At 41.8% G+C, this 22,598-nt stretch overlaps 1 protein-coding gene across 3 annotated transcripts in view; it reads left to right on the top strand.

Annotated features, from left to right (window-relative positions):
- Positions 1-22,598, top strand: part of THSD7B (thrombospondin type 1 domain containing 7B) — a 299,219-nt gene that overhangs the window by 251,798 nt on the left and 24,823 nt on the right. For 2 of the 3 annotated variants that reach the window (XM_039702274.1, XM_039702266.1), the window contains exons 17-19: positions 6,640-6,645; positions 14,874-15,007; positions 15,682-15,835. In XM_039702274.1, coding sequence (XP_039558208.1) covers positions 6,640-6,645; positions 14,874-15,007; positions 15,682-15,835 — 294 coding nt within the window. The remainder of the gene's footprint in view (positions 1-6,639; positions 6,646-14,873; positions 15,008-15,681; positions 15,836-22,598) is intronic. The other variant, XM_039702283.1, reaches the window with a different exon arrangement.

Raw genomic sequence — 22,598 nt, forward strand, 5'->3', positions numbered from 1 at the left:
TGTCTGGACACACACTGGTGTGCAGCTGCCACTGTGGGAGAGGCTTTGGTACCAACTGAATGGAGCTTGGTTCTTACACCTGCACTGCTTGCTGAAGGCAAAGATTTCCAAAGCTGGCTTTGTGAAAGAAGGTGAAAATAACCACACAAGTGTTGCCAATAGAGCAAATGATGGCACTAAGGTTGCTATCAAGCTGTCAGTAGATATACAGGCATTAGCCTTTTTAAGTGCTGCTGCTTTTCCAACGTTTCTGTCTATTGCATGTGTCTCACACATCAGAAGCTGTTACAGGACTTGCCAAGCCACAAAGAGATGACCCAAGTCTGGCCCAGCCGAGTTCCATGCATTCCCTGTTGTAAATTACTTAGTCATTGCTCTCCATGCGCATCTGTCCTGCCTCAGACGTATTTTGCTTTGTGTTATATTTTGTCAAGCCTTTGTAAAACAGAGTGAGTCTCTTCCTTTAGTGTTTTCCTTTGTCTTTTCTTTGCCTTCATCCTTTGCAGTGTCACTGCCGGTATTCCTTGTTACCATATTTCTCCTTTTTCTTGCTTCCCCTGAAATGCACTTCTGCGCAGTGAATATTTGCCCTTCTTTTCCAGTTGTTCTCTCTCTTTCGTCTCACTTTCCTGTCAGTCAGCTCCTGTTTATTCCCAGTGATATCCATGCATACATGCATATATTTGTCCATGTGCCAGGTACTGCGCACTGACCTGCAGGAAGGTCAGAGGTGCACTGCAAAGTAAGGGGTCTTAGTAATAAAAGCCAGCAGGACCAGCTGTCTCAGAAACAAAACAAAGATCTGGAATCCTCTATCCAGAGACAGGAGACTCCAATTTGCATTTCCAAGTATTCCATCTATTTTACCTACCCCAGAGTTACAGCTGAGAAATGGCAGAATTCACTGATGAATAAATGCAGGCAAGGAAGTGTTTGCCTTATTTAAATAATTACTTTTTTTGTTTTCCTGCTCCATCCTGATGGCATTGGTGCTGTTATGACTTAGCTAAGAACTACATTCTCCTTCTGAATTCCAGCTCTTGTCTTGCTTTAAATTTAGTAGCTAGAGCTGATGCAGTAAATAAAATATTGTCTTCTTTGGGGGATCCACATTTATGGGCTGATACATGAACTGGCTGAACTCCAGTGTGCCTCTGATCTATAATGTAGAACGATGGTTTTTTGAGAGTCTCTCAAAATATATGTGAAATCCATGTGAGAATCCACCCAACTTCAATGTGCAATTTGTATTTAAAGTGTGTAGTGTGGCTTAATAAATGTGGTGCTCACTGGGTGACTAATACATGATTTAGAAGTCTTCTATGGAATTCCTCATTCAGAGATCCTAAGACCAGAGATACATGATGATGATGCTGATGATGATGAGGGTCTGCTTTGACCCCTTGTACAGGATAAGCTCCTTACCTGCAGTCACATCACTGGCTTGCTGGGGAGGTTTGTGGAAAGGCACACTCTTTGGCTAGAGGAGGAATAACCCTGGATAAACTGATCCAGTAGTTAATTTCCTTCATACTTAAAAAGTTCCCTCTTTGTTTATAATTTTAAGTTCAGTTTGTCTAAGTGAAGCTCTCAGCCTTGGGAAGATACATCTTTACCTGCTAGCTTAAAAAAGAGGTCTTCTAAGAGGAATTCTCTCTGTGTATTCTCAAAATTAATTGAATCTCCTTTTTCCCACCTCTCATCTGAACCAAAGCAGGTTCCTTAATTTTCCTACTTTTAGGCAAGTGTTCCAGATGTTGAATTATTTTCCTGGGTTTCCTTTAACTGCTCTGTCATTATCAATGCTTTTACCATGAGAAGCTAGGACTGTAGGCAGTATTACAACAACCATGTTGTTAATATTTAATATAATGGCAATTCCTCCCCCCTGTTCCTCTATGAGGTATAAGACAGCCCCAGGTTTCCAAAATAGTGTCTGGCAATCTGTGATTTATTCAAGGCAGCAGTGAATAAGCCAGCATAGAGCTCAGTGATGCTGCAGATAGATGGTTTCAAGCTGCTGGAAGATCTCTTTAAAGCTCTCTCAGGTGTCTTTTTGCTACTCTGCATCTGGTGTGATACAGCAGAGTTATTTCTTTTTATGGCTAAGCATTGCTGTTTTATCTGACAGTGATGCCATGCTTTGTTGACAGACCTGCCATCATATAGGTGGTAACTAATTATATTGGTGTTTTAAATGTTTGCCTGTAAAGCAACAGAGGAAGCCACTGCTCACCTTGGCAATTTGATTCTGGTCTTTACAGTGTTACTGCCATCAGTTGTTCCCCAGTTGGTTCAGACCCTTCAGATTTCTCGTCACCTTGGATCCCTAAGGCTGGCTGTGCTTCCTGAGCTGAATCTGTGCCACAGCTGAAGTGGTACCTCAGTGTTTTACAAACTCTGCATTTGTCTCATCATTTTATTATACTATTGGATCACATTCTCTTTATGGTTCTCTGCAATTTCTAGATCCAGGACACTGGTACCACTGAGGGGCTGTTTGTTTCTCATCCTGTGTTCTCGCTCTTGTCTGGTCACTGTAGTTCTCTATTTCTCTTTCAACATATTTTTTCATTCCATGTCACCAATTCATAAAATACATATTGAATTCTGTTCCTGTCCTCCAGTTGCCTCGCTGTCCCTCTCACCTTGGCAGCATCCAGTCACTAAGAATCATTTTCAGTCCATCACCCTACGTTAATGAAAAGAAGGAATATGACTGGATACAGAACATAAAGCTCTGCAGAGCCATGTGTGTGGTTTCTTGCCAGTTTTACACTTTGCTATTCTGAATGTGATTTTCCAGCATTGTACTGCAGAGTATTAGATTAATCCAAACCATATTTCCTTAGCCTGAAGGTTTGTGAAAGGCTTACTAAGGTCGACATAATACCTGCCATTTCATCCCTATCCGCAGCATCTCTTATCCTGTTACTGAAGAACATTAGAATGATTTCACACAGTTTGTTCTTGACAAACCCATGCTGCCTGCTACTCATCTCCTTGTTATTTTCTGCGGCTTATAGATGATGTCTGTAGAAAAATATTTTCTGAAGAATAAAGGTTTTTATGACTGCTGTGCAATTCACTGTTTTCCTCATTTCTTCCTCCAGCTCTCTTGCATTGTATCTTCTGAAGATGCTGGGCATCTTGTCCCTGTCATTGCTAAATAACCCCATTGACACAGGAGTTATTTCAAGTGTCTCTTCCAGTTTGCCCTCCTTGTTGGCCAAACTTTCTGAGTCAGTCCCTATCATAAAAAGTTTATCTCACCTTTCTTTGTTTTCACCCTGTCGATCTTCCATTTTCTGCTATTCCCTCTATTGTAAATTGACTTCTTTTTTTTTTAGTGTTGGGCTTTCTCTGTGTGGCTCCTGTGATAGGTTATGGCGTTTCCCCTTATTTCTTTGCCTCTTCAGTTCCTTTCAGATTTGCTATTCAACATCAGTTTCTTGTTTCTGCCTTGTTAATTTTCCTTACTTTCTCATCTGCAATGGGCTGAGTGAATACTTTCTTTTAGACTATTTGCATGATCTTAAAATTACTGCTTCCTCTAATTTATATCGCATGCTATTTGCTGTGTTGCATTATTTAATTCTCTAAAAGGTTTCAGGTAGAGTGGTTCATGTGTACAACATACTGCAAAGCACAGCTGGGTTGTGTAGTCTCCATATGCATTTGCTTTCTATTTTCTCCTTTTACTTACTGTTTTGGGAAAAAGCCTTTTTCACTCCATTATTTCCAGAATCATGAATGCATGAAGGTGGTGCACCAGGGAATGGCAGAGGTGTGAGAACTGCTGAATCACTCATGCCCTGACATCCCCATCCTGAATGGTGGTACAGAGCAGGACTTGGTGCACTGGTGGTGCTTATTTTGGGGTACAGGACCCTCTGGTACATGAACAAATCAGGAGTTCAGTGTTCTGGTAGGGCTCCTGCAGTCAGACACTCATCAATTCCTTAAAACCAAGAAAGTATAGCTATGTGCTGGATGCTGGTGTTTGCAGAGCATGGGCACATGTGCAGGAAGAATTATTCTGTTGTTCCTTCACAGAATCATGGAATGGTTTGGGTTGTAAGGGACCTTAAATATCTGCATGAAGAATTATTCTGTTGTTCCCTCACAGAATCATGCAATGGTTTGGGTTGTAAGGGACCTTATATTATCTAGTTCACCCACCCCCACACACCCCTAGGGATGTATTCCTTGTCAGATTTATTCAAAAACCCATCTATTTTTTATAGCTTCTTATTAATCAGCAAGATATAGGCAGTATTGATGTCCATTTTAAATAAATACATACTGCAGCAAAAATTCACCACAATCAATACTTTTTTCCCCCTAAATTTTAGTGAAGCACCTATAAATGTTCAGATGTTTCTTGCTTGCTATAACACATCCCCGGTAATTCAGGAGAAGTTTTGCATTGGTTTGTGTGGGTTTGAGCAGGTCCATGTGAAGCATTTAACCTCAAACTACAGGTCAGTGGTAAAAATGTAGGAATCTGAAAATACATATTCCCTGCCCTGAAAGAAAGGAATGGAAACAGAGAAGAAAGGAAGGGATGGAAGCAAAGAAGATGTCAGCTACCCCACAAGGTAGTGGCTTGCAAGCAATTCCCTCTTATCTTTTGGCTTGGGGACAGTGTATGTGCACGATGTTTGAAGTAGTTTGGGTGGAATTTAACTTCTGGCTCAAGGGAGCCTTTAGTTTATTAAATATGGATGTTCTTTCAGGTAGAAGCTTGGTTTCTCTCTGCAGCACATCACTTTCCTTGAGCATATGCATTTGGGGAAGAAAACTCAGCTCTTCTGTCTTTAAATCTTTTCTGCCTGGATCCACCTGCAAGAAATAGCAATAAAAGCTGTAAGAATGTAACAACTGCAGGATTTTTAAGTGTGCAGTGGTGTGGCTTTAGCTGCCTTCACATCTGTGGAATTGTGTGGCTGGTCCCAAGGCTGGGCTCTGTGCAGCACTGCTGGGGGACCTGCCTTTGCCTCACCTGTAATTACAGGGACAAAATCACTCGAGTTATTGCCGCGTCCAAACGCAGCACTAACGTCTGGCAGTAAGACAGCTCCCACAAACAGGCCATGCAACAGGCTGTCACATCCCCTGCCTTCTGCATTCTCTTGCTCTTCTAGGAAAATTTTTCCGGCTCCAGTTACTAATCAGGCTGTGGGTGATCTCTCTGAGCTCTGAAGCAATGGGATCTATCACTCATCCATCAGCGCCTGTCCCGCTCTCCCTGCGAGCATCCGTTCCTGCCTGGCTGCTGCTGAGGAGGAATGAGACCTGCTGCTGAGTGGGCTGGGGGAGAGCCACAGTCTCATCCTGACAAAACAATCAGGTTATGGGCTGGTTTGCATTTCTATTCCTGCTTTTGCAGTAGCATAAACTGGACTGTTTCTTGCTGTGACTGCAGGAAGCCTCAGGAGCAGCTTGTTCCTGCTTCCAGCCTTTGGTGTAGCCTCATAGAAGAGTGTTTCAAAAAACATAACTTTCAACTGCCTGACACTGCCCAGTCTCTTCTATCTCTTGTCTATGGTGCTATCAATCAAATTGTTTGTCAGTTAACTGGTTTTAAATCTCGTGTGGAAAAAATTGTCAGTTCAAGATCATACTACAGTAAGGACAGATGTGACTGCTCTCATTGCGTTAATTCATTCTTGCTTAAGACATGAAAATAAACTGATAGAATATCAATTTGAAGCTCTTAGACCTTGAAATGATTTAAAATCTCCTAAAAGAAATGCTGGAGCTGAGCTTTGTCTCCAAGGCATCATTTTTAACTTAGTAGGAAGCTCTGATGGTCTTTCCTTTAAATTGCCTATTGTCCAGATGCCTACAAAGAAAGTGCTTCTGTGGGACTGTTTGTGTTTAGTGAGGGTGTTTATTTCATTTCATGTGACAGATGACTTGGCTTCTGGATCGAGTAATTACTTGCTCACATCCCGCCAGGGCAGGTTTCTGACCTGCTGGAGCAGTGATTTGCTCTGGGAGCTGTGGCTGGCTGGGCAGGGAGCTGCAGTGGTGGCGGTGACAGGCTCCAGAGCCCCGTGTCCCCAGGCTGGGGTGGCTCCTGCCACTCCTCTGTGGGGCTTTCCTTGGCTGTTTCAGTCACAGGAGAGGAGAGGGACATGGCAGCTGCAGGTAATGACAGAGCCACCCAATTAATATCTAAATACCTGAAAGCCTTTCTGGTCTCTTGTGACTGATAGTCCATAATTGTGGGGTGTCTCACCAGATTTCAGGTTCATAGATTTTCTTAGGTTTAAAAAAAAATAAATTTATTACCGTAAACTTTGATTGTGAGACACAGTGATGAGCTCCTGAGGATTGCTGGATGGAGCTGAATGAACTCTGCTTTATTCTTCAGCATAGTAGTGCTTTTCATTCACTCACAAAGAAATGCTTGATTTCTGCTTGAGGTATTTTTTTTTTCTAAAGATGGGGTAATCAAAGCATTGAATGCAACATTAGATTGTGGCAATTTTATTTTAAGCAGATTTTCTGCCTTTTTTCCTTTTTTTTTTTTTTTTTTTTCAATATTATCATGCAGCAGCCAAACTAAAGCATATATAATTTTCTTTCCTTTCTGCTTGTCATGCCCTGCTAACATGGACATCTACAAAGGCTCAGGTTGGTGTTGCAATCTGTCTTCATCTTGTTGTTCTCATCTAGTGAAAAAGGGCTTCGATGTTTTCTTCATCAATCAGCTTTTTTTTCCCCCTCTTCCTCTCTTTAAAACTGGATTATAAAACATTATTATAACATTACAGATTCATCCAGAGAGGTGCCACATTTGTTTGTTACCCCTGAAACTTCAGCTGCAGCAAAATGTGCTGTTTCAGAAACAAGGGATATTGATTTATTTCTATCTACTTAAATTTTCTCTGCTTGTCTGGCTTTGTGACAGGGAGGCAGCAGCACCTACAACTTCTGAAATCTGCAAAAATGCACTGAAACTCTCACTAATGAGTTTCTGCCTTGTCTTAAACCCCTGTATTTGACAACTTTGTAAGATGGCATTTGTTAGTATCTTATCTGGATTTAGTATTTTCTTGGTAGGAATGAAACATAATTAAAATGTAAAATAAAAAGCAGAGGCACAGGAACTGGCCATTTTTGATTGTATTCTCATAAGCCCTCATTCCCACTTCAACGCCTCAGTTTTTTTGGAAATCTCTGAGAATAAATTGTCCTGCCTGAGTATTTCAGGTAGAAATAAATACTCAATATGTGCAAGGTTATACTTTGTGCTATGTCCTGCTCCTCAGAGGTTGTACTGACAGAAAAACCATGAGTAAAACCAGAGTAAAACCAGACAGGCATGTTTGGGGCCAGGAGCTGCATGTTTTTTCCTGATTTACTCATGTTGAATGATGCCAGCTTGGTATTTTAATCTCTGAGAAAGAGCACTCATGCTTTACCCTTTTACCACTTGGTGTTTCTAGTGCCTGCACCAATCTCACAGCAAATAAAACCACTTACCACTTGTAAATATGAATTAATAAACCTTGCTGAGCAACATGGTAGTTCTGTCAGAGTGAGATGTAATGACTGGGGTTCGACAGAGCTCGCTTCAATTAACTTTCTAAACAAGGCATTTTCCACTCATTGCACTTAAGAATTTGAAATAAATCAGTGTCTGACTTGGAATATTTAATTATCCATTAGAAGAAAGTAAGGGATTTACTAGGAGCATTTTGTAAAGTCCAGTAAAAAAATAGATGAAGTAAAAGCATCTAAAGGCCATGGTGAGGGAAAATGGAGTGTCCAGATGTCTTTATAGGAAGAATACTCTGCTGCTTTCCTAATTTCTCCTCTTTTCCTCATTTTGCAGCCAGAATTTTACAGTGCTGCTTTTTTTGATGGCTTCATCCTGAAATGTCTTTATCTGAACTTCCCAGGATCTGATTTGAAGCTGAGATACCATCCAGTTAGTGTAAGAAACTGGGCGTTTCCAGACTGAGTCCCCCACTCCCCGAGGGCTTCCTTGCCACCCTCTAGTAAATCACTAAACTCTTCATCCTCAGTTGTCTCATGTGTAAATTAGGATTAAAGTTGAGCAGTTTTGAGGTTTGGGCTATAAATAGATAATCAAGAGCAGGGGAAACTTCAGAGCCTTGATAAGTGTTTTCACTCTTTTCAGAGAAAATAATTTTCCATCAGTTTTTGAAGTAGTGGAGTAAGGATGAGGGGTCTGTTTGTGCAGGGGCTTCCATTCTGCCCACGGGGCAGATCCTGGGAACTGGAGCAACTCTGTGTCTGTGCTGTTGTAATTGCTGCCCTGGCTCTGAACTTAGAATAAAACAGATCCCATCCTTTTGCTGGATACAAAGTTTTAGACTTTTTTTGGTTCAACACCAGTGAAGGCTTTTCAGAACCTTAGCAGAGCTCTAATTGATTTTCTTTTCTCCCCACCACAAAGGAGGTAAGAAACACAAACTCCTTTGATTTGGGTGTAAATAAAAACTAAAACTGCTGAATTTGTTTCACAAGTCTTTGTGCAGGGATCTGCTAGAGGCATACAAAATTCAGGAATTCCCATAGTTTAGAAATCTTACCACAGATCTGTTCAAACTTTTGTGCTCTAAGTGATTTTGAGCAATTTTTTTTTTTAAGTTTTGGTGGCTATTTGCTGCAGTATCCAAATACCCCAAGACAAATATCCATCAGTGAAGCTGCTGCTTTGCAAATTCTTATTTGCTTGAAAACTAACTGTTCAACCAGGTTTAATACTGGTGAGTGGTTAGCATATTTCTGGCAATCGTGATCAATATATAAACTTGCATGAAATAAAATCAATTTTATTTTAAAGAGAACTATTTAATGTTGAAATTTTAATGAGATAATTTCTGTGATGTAGTATTTGTTAATGTGCAAATGCTGGTCCTTCAGATATGCAGTTAATTCAGTAAAGCTTTTAAGTGCGTGCTTAGATCTGCCAAATCAAACACGCAGTTAAGTAATTAACAAAGCAAGTACTCAATTTTTAATTCAGTTTTAAAGAACTAAATAAAAGAAATTCATTGTTAGAAATTATCTGGTTGCTATTAAACATAATGTGAAAGCAGTATTGGAACATTATAAAAGTTATTCAGTTAATATATGGACATCTTTCAACCAAAGAAAAGATTTGGATGAACGAGATGGAGTCAACGTAGAAGTCAAATTTGTAGATTATTACAATGAATAGACATTTTTTCAGATGTTTTTCCACCATGCTGTGGATCCATTTTTGTCAGGCTGGTTGCAAGAGAAGTGCTTGCTGTGGCCCACATGTCACCAGCTGGTGGCCATGAGATGTAAGAGGAGGAGAACATCCCACTGCTGCCTCTCTTGCAGCCTGGATATGCAAAGAACATACAAGTGATTATGCAAAAAGTGTTAGAAGGGGAAATGTCCAGTGTCAGTAGGAGTGGTTTTAGCCCTTACCAGCAAGTGTCTTTGCAAAGCAGAGCAAGTCAGCTCTCTTTGCTATATGATATCTTCTCTACCTTTACTGTTTCTCATGGTGGTCTCCATAGTTTGAAAATGGGTTGTTGGTTCTTTGGTTCTGACTGTTTCAATGTATTAGGTCTAATGTAACCTTCATGTAAGGGCAGCCGTGTGAAATGGACTTATGTTAGCAATGAGTTTAGCCCATTTGTATTAGAAATGAATAGCACAGTGGTAGTCCTCAGGGTCTCAGGCAACTGCTACAGTGATCAGTTTGGTTGTTCTAATATAATAAGCAGATATTGACTTAGTTGGAGTGAACACCAAGATTTACTGTCATGAAAGCTAAAATATCGACTGAGGGAAAACCAGAGTCAATATTTACCTTGAGGGACAATAAATCTTGATGTTCACTAAAATATGAAGTCGCTATGATTTTCAGAAGCGTTGAACCTCATTCTAGTTTATTCTGCAGATGCTCATCAGACAGGCTACCTGAAGTATAGGTATGAATTTCTTTCAATGAATGATATCAGTTGGGCAATTGCATTTGTTTCTATAGGTCCTTTGCAAGCCTACATTTAAATAAGTTAGAGAACAATATAAATCACACCAGAGCTCTTGGGTGGTTAGATATTTGGATTTTTCATTAAAATGCAAGTATCAGCTATTAAAAGAGCAAATAAATAGATTAATACTAGCATATCTTGTTGAAGTAACTGTCCACATCAATAATGCTTTAGCAAGTGCTCAGGATTTGCATTTGAGTGAATGGGAGCTGGGTTCTTTTATTAGGGTAAGCTTTAGCAGTCCGTCTCTTAAAAAGTAGCTTTTGTCCTTCTTTCCTTTAATTTATTGAGAGCTGTGCCCATCAACTTGAATTTGGGACTCAGGTGTTAAAGCAGTGTTCTAGGTTAATTCTGACTACAAAGAGGGATACAGTGAGCCTGTGAAAGGCAGCAGCAAAACTCCTCTTGGCTTCAGACAGGCATTGTTTCAGCCCTTGGTTCATTGAGCCTAAAACCCAGCATATGAATAAAAATTTAGGAAAGCAGTTAATTTGCTAAAATGCCAGATGACTGTGTTTATTTCTGGAGCCAGTGAGGATGAAGCCAGGCTGGTCACCCTGGGTGCTGATCTCTGCAGCTCCTTGCAGGTCAAGTGTCTGCAGCTTCCAGCATCTTTCTGCCTCCATGCAGAACAATGGGCTCCTGTGCCTATTGCATGGAGTTAATTTCATTTTTGTCCTTCAGGACATGGATTGTGGCACTACAGCTCCATACAGGGGCTCAGTGTGAAGGGGTTTGTGAATGCTCTGTCGTAGCAGGTTTGCATAAGCTTGGGGAAGGGTGAGCATTAAGCAGATTATTTTCAAAGGAACTGTTGTCTTTGTGCTTGGGAAGAGAAGTGTCACAGCTTTACAAAGGACTTTTGTATCTGCAGCAGAGTTAGTGGATGGCAGACTGGATGGGGGCCAGGAGACCTAGACCATGTGTAATTTGAAGGTTGGATGCACTCTGTAACAGCCAGGGATCCATGGGAGCACATCCCAACCCCCTCCAGCAGGTCGGGTGCTTTTGTTCCCTGTTTGGTGAGGAGTGAGGACACCACATCCCATCCCAGCCTCTGTTCAGGGTTGGGGCAGGGGTGGTCCCATGGACCCAGGAGGTGAGAAGTGAACCTAGGGTCCTCTGTTTTGTGGGACCCACAGAACAGCAATGCTTAGTCAAAACCCTTTGGAAATAAAAAAAATCAAGAGCATATCTGTTTGACCTCCTTAAGTAGCACAGCTCCTAGCAAAAACAGAAATGGAAGGCTTTAAGGTTTGCTAGGTTTTTTCCAAATTAAAAAAAAAAAGAAAAAGGAGGAATTGGAGGTGATTGAAAACAAATTATGGCAAGCCAGGAGAGAAAATGGGAGGAAAGCATTCTCCTGTGGAGGAAAGAACCACATGCCACATCACTGTGGTTTTTAAATGCAAAGATGGAGTTACAAATTGTATTCACAGCTTCCTGAACTCATTCCCACAGAGTTCCACCCATGGAAATCTTGCATCTCCTTGAGACTCCCACTTAAGAGCTTAATGGCATCCACGGGTGCCTGTTGTAACTTGTTCTGAAGAAATCTGTCCCTGTGGTTATTTACATCTCCCCAGTGTCCCAGAGGTGCTGCCAGAGATGGCATTGTTCAGCACTGATGCGGGGCAGAGGGGAGAGCCTGTTCACAGCAACAATGGGCTGTGGTGTCAGCACAATAACTTAGGAAAACAGGTTATTTGTGACAGTTATAATTCATGTTTTCGGTGGTGAGTGTAGGCTGGGGATCCTGACCAAAGAGGAAGTACTGCAAGGTCAGCAGCAGATCACTGGGGATCTGAGGTACCCCAGGGACAAGCAGCCAGTGCTGTGCCCCTCCCTTCTCCAGCACAAAGTGGGATGTCTGTCTGTCTGTCTGTCTGTTGTAGGAGGAAGAGAGCTGATGGCACTTCACACGTAACAGAACAGGTTTGACACAATCAGACAGCAGGCTAGAAGTGCTCTATTAATGGCTTTGTTACTGTGATCCTGCCTGCTCTTTAAAGAACACATTTGAAGTATCACTTCACATTATGTGTATTTGTGTCAGTGCCTGTGGGATTTCTGTTTTGGCTCACTGGATTCCTTGGATTGATTTTAGTTCACGTGCCATCCCATGCCTGCCCCACTCTGTCTGGTTTTCCTACACAGGTACTGCAGCACGTATATGCCACAGGAGGTTTTGACCACTAAAACACATTTATGGTAAATGCCTGATGTTAAGCCTTTGCTGCTGTCCACAGGTGGGCTTTGCTGGTTAGGAGAGGCCTGAGGTTTAACAGAAGTTAAGGTGGAGCAATCAGAGGTCACTGAGATGGTGAGATGGGATTCCCAAGCTCTTGGCCTCACCCTGGCTTCAGGCAGCAGGGCGAGTGCTGAGATGTTGGCAGTGCTGAGAACCTGCAGGATTCACTGTGGTATCCTGTAACCCTGAGGAAGGATTATTTAATAGAGCAAGGACAAGAATCTTAAGTCCCCAAAGCTGCTGTTTGTGCTGGACTGCCCTGGCTGCCCCGCTGTGCCTGTGGAGGCTGGGAGGGAGGGAGGCAGCACTTCCTGCCTGCTCCCAACCTCAGCCTCTTCTCCAGAAGTCTAAACAGCAAGAACAGGCCACCCAGCTCTTAATAGAACTTATTAAGTTTTACCATCCTTGTCACTGTCCTATGAGGCACCTTCTCACTGGGCTGGCCCCTGGCAGCCAGTTTTGTCTAACTTTGGCTCTTTCTCGTTCCCTCTATGATGAGGAAAAAACTGATCATGCTTCAAGCACCTGTTTCCCTCGCTAATCGTCTCCTGTGGATGACAGGGTGTTTTATCAGGCAACATGGGCAGGCTGTAGTTTTTCCTTCCCCCTGTGGAGCAGGGAAACTAATAAATACTCCCTGACTCTACATCCATCTCCTGGATGGATGTCTGTGGGGAGCACAAAGGCTTTGCAGTGCCTGAAGAGGGATTGCTGTTGTCCCTGGCCACGTGCAGGGATGTGGCTGCAGCAGTCTGTGGAGGTGACAGGCTGGTGGGGCAGGATGGTGGCTTCAGCTGTGTCCCAGCATCCACGGGCTCCCTGCTGGCTGGTGCTGAGCCCAGGCTTGGTGAGTGCTGCTTTTCTGTGCTCCCGTGTACACCAGTTAATGATAACGAGCCTGGCTGCTCCGCTAATTAGCAGTGCTTGTGGTGCTGCTTGCTCAGTGTGGGAAGCTTAGCTCTGAGTGCACTTTGTACCACTCACAGACACCTGCACACTCTGGAGCTGGGCCAAGTGCCTGTGCCTTGGTGCACAGTCCCCCCAGAGCCAGAGAGTGGCTTCAGTTCAAATGGACCTGAAAGATCATCTCGTTTGCAGCTCCCCCATCGTGGGCAGGGACACCTTCTGCTAGTTCAGGTTGCTCAAAGCCTCATCCAGGTTTGTAATTTGTGCTTAAATATGCAGGGAATGTGGTGCTAGTGGTATGACTGCCTTTGCCCCTTTTGCTCCCTTCCTTTTTCCCTCCTCTGTGTGAAATGTGATGCTCTTACTGGTTCACATTGTCCTTGCCCTTGCCAGTTCAGACTTTGATTTCCCTCATTCCTGTGTTTTCACCTTTACATATTTTCCACTTTTCATCATCTGTTATTCTTCCTTCTCTGCTAAACCTATGCACAACATACAGACAGCCACACAGTTAAAATTAGTTTCTAACATTTCTGTTTTAAAGGAGTTTTCCTTTTCAAGTTGTTTTCCTTCCTTTTGAAATGCAGGTGATTTTCTGATGGGACACCAGTTTTGTTTTCAGACTGGTATTTCAATTTTCTTCTCTTCCAACCTCCAAAATGTTAGAAAGAGGATTTCTTTATTCTTGTGGCCACAACATGTCTAGTCATAATCTGCTATTTTAAAATGAAGCTGTAAATTATTAAACATGTGGCTGAATCTTTTTTGGGGGTAGTTGGGAGGAAGGCTATTGATTTATAGTTATTCTAATGGTGAGAATGAAATGGTTCCACACAGCAGCAAGGCTGAGGAGGTTTTGGTATGTGGAAGAAGAAATTTTAGGTGTATTGTATTTTTCCAGGGCAGCACATTATGCTTCATGCAAAGCAACAGGGAATACTGTATCTTCAAATCAGCTTCTGCAGACAAACCAGATCCAAAATAAATAACTTTTATTCATCACTGTAATAGAACTGTTGATGCATTCATTTATTTAAACCTAAAAAATCTGCTGAAGAGCTATGTCTCAGTGTGCTGCTTTTAACAACCTGAATATCTGGCACCTTTTATCAAGCTTTTGGCTGTATTTTTCTCCCTATGTAGATACCATAGTTCAGGTGAACACACTGTCGTGTTTGATTAGGAGATATGTTAGAGATAAGTCACTTGCAGGCAAAAAAGCGTTTACCGTTTTTGTGTATAAAAATGAAATTTGTAGGAGGCATGAAATTTCATTCTTTTATGGTAAATGGCTTATAAGAATGCATTAGAAGCAAAGGTAAATGAGTGCTGATTTTAAGTTTGTACCTGCTGAAACACAAAAGGATGTGGTACATACGATCTTGGTGAATGACATGTGATAGATTATCCTGAGAGCAGGCAGAGCAAATGAAATTGTAATGGAGTTCCTCTCCTGGCTGCAGGAAATAGCTCTTATTTATCCTGCTTCCGAAGATGCTGCATGCATATTGCTGTTCATTATATACTTAAAAATCCCTTGGCAAGTCAATAATGAAGAAATGAACTTAAAGCCATTACAACAGCCTTAGCATGAGGAGTGTAAGCCAGGATACTTTTCAGTGTGCTTTTTTGTGGGTTTGTTCTGCAGACATGCTAACCTGGACAGTTCAGCTGAAGAGTTTGGTTCTTTCTCCTGTCAGGTGCACGAGGCAGTCCCATGCTACAGTGAATGCAATCAGTATTCCTGGGAAGTAGGACCATGGTCTCCATGCAAAATCAACAGCGAACAAAATTCCCTCCACTGTGGAGAAGGAATACAAACGAGGGAAGTCAGGTGCGTGAAGACAAGCTCAGGTATTCCAGATCAAAAAGAGCTGGTGTGTTCTTGCATAAAGCTGCAATATCTGGCCATCTGACAGTGAGTGTGTTGCTGAGTCCAGTGTGTTTCAAATGAAAAGAAACATGTGTTTATGTGCCATGGTTTACAGGAAAAGCATTTCAGAGATGCAGCCTTGGTTTTTCAGGAACACGGCATGATATTTAAATTAGTATTCTTCAACCTAAATGCCATGTATACATAAAGCTCCCTGAGGTGCAAAGCCTCCATATTTTGATTTGCTAACATTTTCCCCAAGTAATAGCACTGCATGCAGCAGAGTGGCATTCATTATTACTGAATATTCATTCCCCAGGCATGGGGAAATGCTGAGTTATTTCCAAATGTTCAGATGTTACTAGCAGGAGCACTAAGATTTGTTCTCGCTGGCTGTCACTTTCTGTTTGCTCCTTTGTCAGCCGATCAAAGCTAAAATCCCTCTGAATGAAGTAACAAAAAGCATGTTGTGCACGTAGCTGATTTCCATTTGCATTAACATATTAGTTTTATTTTTTGACCAGCCATGCTGCTTGTAGCTGTTGTCATGTCTATGTCCTGTATGGGGTTGAGAAAACTTGTTGATGCCCATTGTGTCTGTGATACTCTAATTAAAATGTGTGTTTTCTGTGTAGGTGTGTGAGCACTGCTGAGGACCACGGTGTGGAGACTGTGCCCAGCACCCTGTGCAATCAGGCTGAGGTCCCAGAGGCAGTGCAGAAGTGTACCTTGTACTGTCCCAGTGAGTGTGCAGTGTCTGACTGGGGACCGTGGAGCCCGTGCCCACAGGTAGGCTCTCCTGCCCATGTCCCTGGCAGTGTTCCTCACGCAGCAGACTTCGCTTCTCCTTCAACTATTTCATGGCCTAGTTATTTTCTAGGAAAGTAAATTATTTTCTGAGGGATGTCAGGCTTAATAGATCCTGCCAGCATGGTTGAATCTGGAGATATTTATGTCTCTACAGAGACTGAGCTATAGAAAGTTGGTTAGTGAAACACGTAGTTATTACTGTGACAGTTGATTCAACACGTCCTTCCCCTTGGTCTGCGATGGGAGAGGGCCCACACAAGCAGAGTGGGTGAAGGGAAAGTATTCCAGCTGCAGTAAGAGCTGAATCCCTTTGGAATTGTTTGCAGGGGAGACCTCTGTCAATGGTGCATGGCTACCATAACAACCTGCTTGTAAACCCTGGGGGTGACACTCCTGTGGACAGGTCTTAGTCCTGAGGGAATGACAGCTCTCCCCTCCCAACACACACTATTTCTGTCCAGTGTTTTCTCCTCCTCACATACTTGGGAGAAGATTTGAGGCAACAGCAGCAGAAGGGTATGACAGCAAGGTGCCTGAACAATTTGTCATGTCATGAAATACTCAAAACTTTGTGAATTATGCAGAGATTCAAGCCACTGAGAAGTGCTCTGTGTTTTCCTAAGTGTGCAAGATGGAAAGAAGTTGCAAATTCTGTATTATGAAAAGCCTCTGGCCTCAAACCACATGACTTCAGATCTATTGTTTCTCCCTGATCAGTGTTGAAATAGGTGCCAGGTTTAATCTCAGAGGGTTTTTTTAATAGACTTCCTTGATGTATTTAAGTGACAAACACATATTCATTGCCCCCGTGTTAACAGGGCCATTACCAAAAGTTGAGTGGTTATTGGACAGGTATTTATACTAGTGCTGACACAGGTAATTTCCTTCCATAATATTTTGTGTAGCGTATCAATATACTCGGTAAGAACATGTCAAATAAAATCTTGTGTTTCATTTCCTGCATTCACCTCCTCCTGAGCAGCATGGCTTTGATGAAGTATAACACTCTTGCAACCCATACAAATGCTTGGATACCTTTCAGAGTCCCACTGTGGTTGGGCTGTTTCTTTGCCACTGACTTTTCCAGGCATGGATTTTCTTCATTTTCACACACAGTGAACTGATGCAAAGATCCCTGAGGCTGTTGGGGGTCTCTCAGGTGCCTTGGTGGCAGTCAGTTGGTTATGAAGAACTACTTGAAGCTCTAAGCACCCTCATATCCTTAAGACACACAGGCTTTTTGCCTGAAGGCTCGTTTTTTTTGGCAATAGCAAAGCCTCTGTAGCCCACAGAAGCAGGAAAGGGAAGCCCAGAGCTCGTGGGCTGCCCTCCATCAGGCAGCACATCTCTTGGCAGGCACAGGGCCACATGCCACAGTCCCAGTGTCTCCTTGTACATCCCTTTGCCATGGTGGATGTTAATTCATAAATGTGAGGGCATCTGCATGCCAATGCAATTAACTGAACAATATGTTTTCACAAGCTGTTCTGCAATGCTTTGTTGTGAAACTGAGATGACTGTGTGCTGATGGAGCATGTGTTTCCATAGTTCTGTCCAGATACCAGGCAATAAACAGCTTGAAGTTTTATGGGCAGATAAAACCCTCCCTTTGATGAGTTTACGGCAGTGCTGTCTCCCTTTTACAGCTACTCTGGCTGTTTGTGGTGGGATTTTAGAGAGAACCACACAGCACAGTCCCTCCCAGGCTGCACATGCTCCACATCTCCAGGGCGAGTGCTGGGCTTGCTGTTGGTGCAGAATGACTGTGCTGTGCCACTGGTGTATCTTTGGTGGGTGTGAGGCAGGGATTGAGGGAATTGTGGTGGCTGAAGAGAGGCACTGCCAGCACCAGGGTGATTAATGAACCTTCTATCTCCTGAGCCACTAGGAAAGGTGGTCACTTAGGACAGCTACAAGTCAATGGACTCAAAAATTTCAAAAAATTTGGAAGATCACATCGTATTGCAATGAAAAAGCAAAACTGTGCATCCTGGCTGCTCTATTTCAAGCACATTTACATTTCAATAGTTGGCACTCTTTTAGTCATAGCACTCATGAGGCAGCTGCCAAAGACCATTCCAGGAAGTCTTCCTGTAGCTCTGGTCATGTTTGGCTTGCTGGAGATAAAGAGGATTTATGAAACTTGACAAATTCTAGTTTGTAAAAAATGAACGATCACAATTTCAGCCTCATCTTTGCCTGAGGAGCTTTTTGATTTGAGATATTTACCTAAGATTTTGGTCAGGTGAGAATTCTTTTCCAGTCGCTTTGGTGTTCTGCTCATGTTTTACAGTGTTGATAATAAATTCATCCTGATAGCAGAATAACTAACTCTTATCAGCTGAATATAAAAAGGCCTTTTAGATTATCCGTTGTACCTTTTGTCAATATGTCATTGTACTCTGGATACTTTCTAGGGTATTACTGGGTTTTATCTTGTAGCAATATTCTTCCCATGTGAATTTTCCACTTTCAGGATGGTAAATGATCTTGAATCGTGTTGAAATCAATGAGTCATAAAAGTGGCGACTGCTTTGTCAATGGAAAGTATTTTCTTCAATACTTTTTTTTCTGCTAAAACATTGTATTTGTTCTACCTTTTTTTTTGGCTGCATTTCCTTTTTGCTTTTAAACACTTCTGTGGTCTTTTATAATTTCAGATGCTCTCACAATTCTTTTATGTGTGTTTTTCAACTGAATTACATATTTTGCATCTTGATTATGGTGCTATTTAACACCGCTACACAAAGGTAAATTTTAATGTTTCATCTAATGGTCAGAAATGAAGCTGTCAGAAATACAATGCCTCAAGGTTGCTTTGAGGTTTTGTCTCTGTATTGGATTCAAGAAATGCGTAGTTACTGAATGAAATCTTCCCTATTATTCTCTTCTATTGAGAGAAGTAAATTCAAAATGGCTTTCCCTATTTGAAGGGAAAGTTGAAGACTATTTTTTTGGCTTATAATATTTTGTTCTTTGTCATAAAGTGACATCCAAGTCACTTAAATATCAAGCTTTCAAGCCATTTAAAATAACAGTTTGCAGCTTGCTAGTTAAAAACAACAACAAAAAGGCCAAAAATAACAGGAAAAAAACCCAACACAAACCCACAAGGAAATTAGGTTGACTTGCATTTTGCTTAAGAGATTTCATATTTGTGCCAGGGACAATAGCCTGTTCAGTCAGACATCATCACTTGATTGCTCAAAGACCCAGCTAAACAGTCTGGGAACTGAAATCCTGTCGTCTCTGTTACATATTCAGTGATGGAATAACACAAACTTCCTGTGGCGTCTCGACTTTGTATTCATCTGACTTGGAAATGTAATTAATTGACTTCAATTGAATTCATCAAAGCATTCTTAAAAAGAGTTAATATGCGAGTGGTGCTACAAGTCCCTGAAATAATTACCTCAAATCTATTTCGTTAGCTCTCTGTCGGTGGATGGCTGTCGCAGCCCCCGTTGTGGATTGGAGTGGCCTCCTTGCTTGCCTCAGCTGTTGGCATTTCTAGCAGCTAATTCCAAGAGGTCTGAAATTAGTTAATTATAGGAGGTCGCGTGTGTAGTGAGTGAGAACAGCTGTCTCCATTTCAGCGAGCGTTTTCCTCATGGATCAATGGCGATGTGCCGCGCTCGGGACTCGCGACAATTGAGTTATTATTCCCTGGAATCCGCGGGGGGAGTGGGATACCCACAAGTGACCGGATTAAAAGTGTCACCCAGCGATGCACAGAGCTCTCAGCTCTGCAGTGACTTTCCTTGTCGATGCAAGTTGGAGTTGTTACAGTTTGGAAGTGCCAGCGGGAAGGGAAATTGTGGACTCCTGTAGATGCTGGGAGTCACTGTGTGGATTACAAAAGTCTCCATCACAACTGGTACCTGAAGTCAGAGCAGGCATGGTTGGAAGGGACCACTGGAGGTCATCTAGTCCTTTCTTTCCAAGCAGGATTCCCCAGAGCACGTTCCTCAGAATTGTCCTCAGACAGCTTTTGGATAACTCCAGAGGAAACCCCCCAACCTCTCTGGGTTTGGCACGTAAGTTTGGTGGAGGAGCTGCAGTGTGGAGGCTGTGCTGAAGAGTGAGGCTTGCACAGAGCTGTCTTGCTAGCCCGAGATAATGTATTCAAATCAAGCATGAGGATTATGCTGGTCAAGGCTTTTTGGAAGAACATGCACTGCTCCTTATGCATAGCTGTGACTTGGATGTTTTTGTATGTCTTTGTAAAAAAAAGTGGGTAACTGCTGTATTTTTTTATATTAATTGTTTTATTTTTATTAATATTTGTTAACAATCACTTTTAAAATTGATTTAAATAATGATTCTGTGTGGAGGCAGGCAAGGTTTCAGAACCTGGATGCATCTGAAAAAGAAAATTTATGCAAATGCATTTTCATTTCAAAAGACTGCTTGTGTTATTGTAAATGGCTTGTTAAATTGTTACAAAACATCCACACTGGCATGAACAATGTAATGGTTCATTGCTCTGTTAAAAATAGTCAAATACAGTTGCTGCCTTTGCATTTACCTTATTTTAAGGTTGTATGTTTGCTTATGAATAGCCAGTTAAGAATAATGCAGCCAGCTATTTATAGTGCAGGATGCATTATGCAAGCTGCTTGATAAATTAAACAGCTTAAAGGGCCCGGTAATGGGTTACAGCCTCTGTGCTGTACAATTATGATGCATATGAAAGCCTAGATCAATGAACAGCTCTTAAATTCCATCCCAAAGAGGGTCTAATAGTGTATATTAATGTGTGATATGTTAACAGCTCTTACACTGGAACTTAGTTTCATAACCTTGCAGCTTGATTTTATTTTATACCCTTCTCTTCCAGAACAAACTTCCTGTGCTTTGTCAGTTCTGTGATTGTCTGAAGCAAAGGCTGGGTGCATCCTTTGTGTATGTTTTTGTCCCTCACTTTTTATGTTAGCTTTAAATAGTGACAAGTGGTCATAGTGAAAAAAAATAGCTTTGGCTAAAAGAAATATTTTAAAATGCAGTAGTCAATAGTGCCAGAAATTCCTCCATAGAACCAAGATGGCTGTTATAATTTCTAAATGGTCCTTTGAGGAAAACTTTGATTTATTCCTGCCTTAACATTTTATGGACCTCTCATTGCTTCAGCATATTTTGTTTCTGTAGTGGTTTATATGATCTCGCCTGTAGATCCATTGCTCTAGCTTAACTTTTTCATACAATATGGAAAAAATAATGGGAATGGTGAGATTTAATACTAGAAAGTAGGCTGGAACAGTACAGTTATACCCATAAAGAAACCTGCTGTCTGTGTATGACAGCAGGCTATTGGTGCTGTAGGCTATTGGTGTGGCACCCCATTATTATTTTCATCAAGAAATTAATTCTGTTCCTGTCACCACTTCCAAGGGATGCATGTGCCAGAATTACCAGCCCCACTGCTTACAGTCATCAACAAAGAGTCTGAACAAGCAGCATAATCTGGAACACTTAACAGCCAAACTGATTTGCACCTGATCTTGAAGGTACACAGAGGTCTCCAGGCCTCTGACCTTGTACCTCCGTGTGCCACAGCTACCTCCATTTCTTAGGACTTGTTTCCTCTCCTATTATTTATGGCCATTGTTCTTTGATCCATAAATCTTTATTCCTAGTCTGGGTGGTGTCAGAAGTGGGCTTCAGTTTCCCAGAATAGGGAACATTTGTTGTTACACCCATTTCTATCCCATGGTGACATTCCAAAATCTCCCATCTATGGAAACCAGTTAAGAGATTTATAACCACAGGCATAAAATAAGTGTCATGAGCATAAAGAGATGATGTCAGAAATACAAGTCAAACTCCCACTCCTGAACACATCTGTTGTTGGCACCTGCCTTTCCTTATGCTTCCACTGTGGAAATGCTGGCTGATGCTGAGCACAAACCAGTTGTAATAGCCTTACAGAAGGTAATGGCTGACTTAATGTAAAATATAATTTAAAAAGCTTCATCTGTCATCAGTGAAAGCACTAGTTACTAATAGAGCAGTAGAATGTAAAATAATGTCTTTGGAAGTGTAGCATCCACTCAGCGGGAAGAGAAGAGTTGTAAATGAAGATACTCAGTAAAGCATTGCTGAATCACAGTGGGGTTTATTTATTTAAAACCCCAGAAACTGTAGATTCATACATACTTGTGATTAGAAGCTTGGGCAGATAGGGCAGATCCAGACTTGATCCATGTACCTGAATGGCACCTTCACTGTTTTGTATGTGAGATTACTTGAGCAGTCAAATTAGTTTTGTCATTTTCTTAATTTGTGAGAACATTCAGAATTCAACCTGTTATCTTGCTTAAATCTTAATTAATCCCATGGTAATTTCTTACTTTAAGTACTCAAGAAATATTTCTTTCTTTTGGTGCCTTTTCTCTAAATTGATGGCTGCCATTTCTGTCCTGCCTCCTAAACCTGTGATTTGCCATTGGTGGTGATTGGTTTTGCTCTCAGTATTTTCTAAGATCCACATTCAGGACTAGACATACCCCCTTGGCTTTGCTTGTTAGTACCCTCAGCATCTCTCCACTGGCAACAATCCAGTTTACTTTCACTGTATCCTCTTTACTTTCACTGTTCACATCCCCGATGACATTGAGTCTGCCAATCCATTCCCCAACCTTTGCTATGCCATAAATATTAGATTTTTTTTTCCAGCCTGGGTTTTTGGAGGGTCCTGCAGGAACTGTGCACCCAAGCCCATTGAGTTTTCAGGGTAGCTGGA

The sequence above is a fragment of the Passer montanus genome, unplaced genomic scaffold (genome assembly GCF_014805655.1).
Source record: "Passer montanus isolate IOZ18808 unplaced genomic scaffold, ASM1480565v1 scaffold1, whole genome shotgun sequence".
Lineage (NCBI taxonomy): Eukaryota > Metazoa > Chordata > Aves > Passeriformes > Passeridae > Passer > Passer montanus.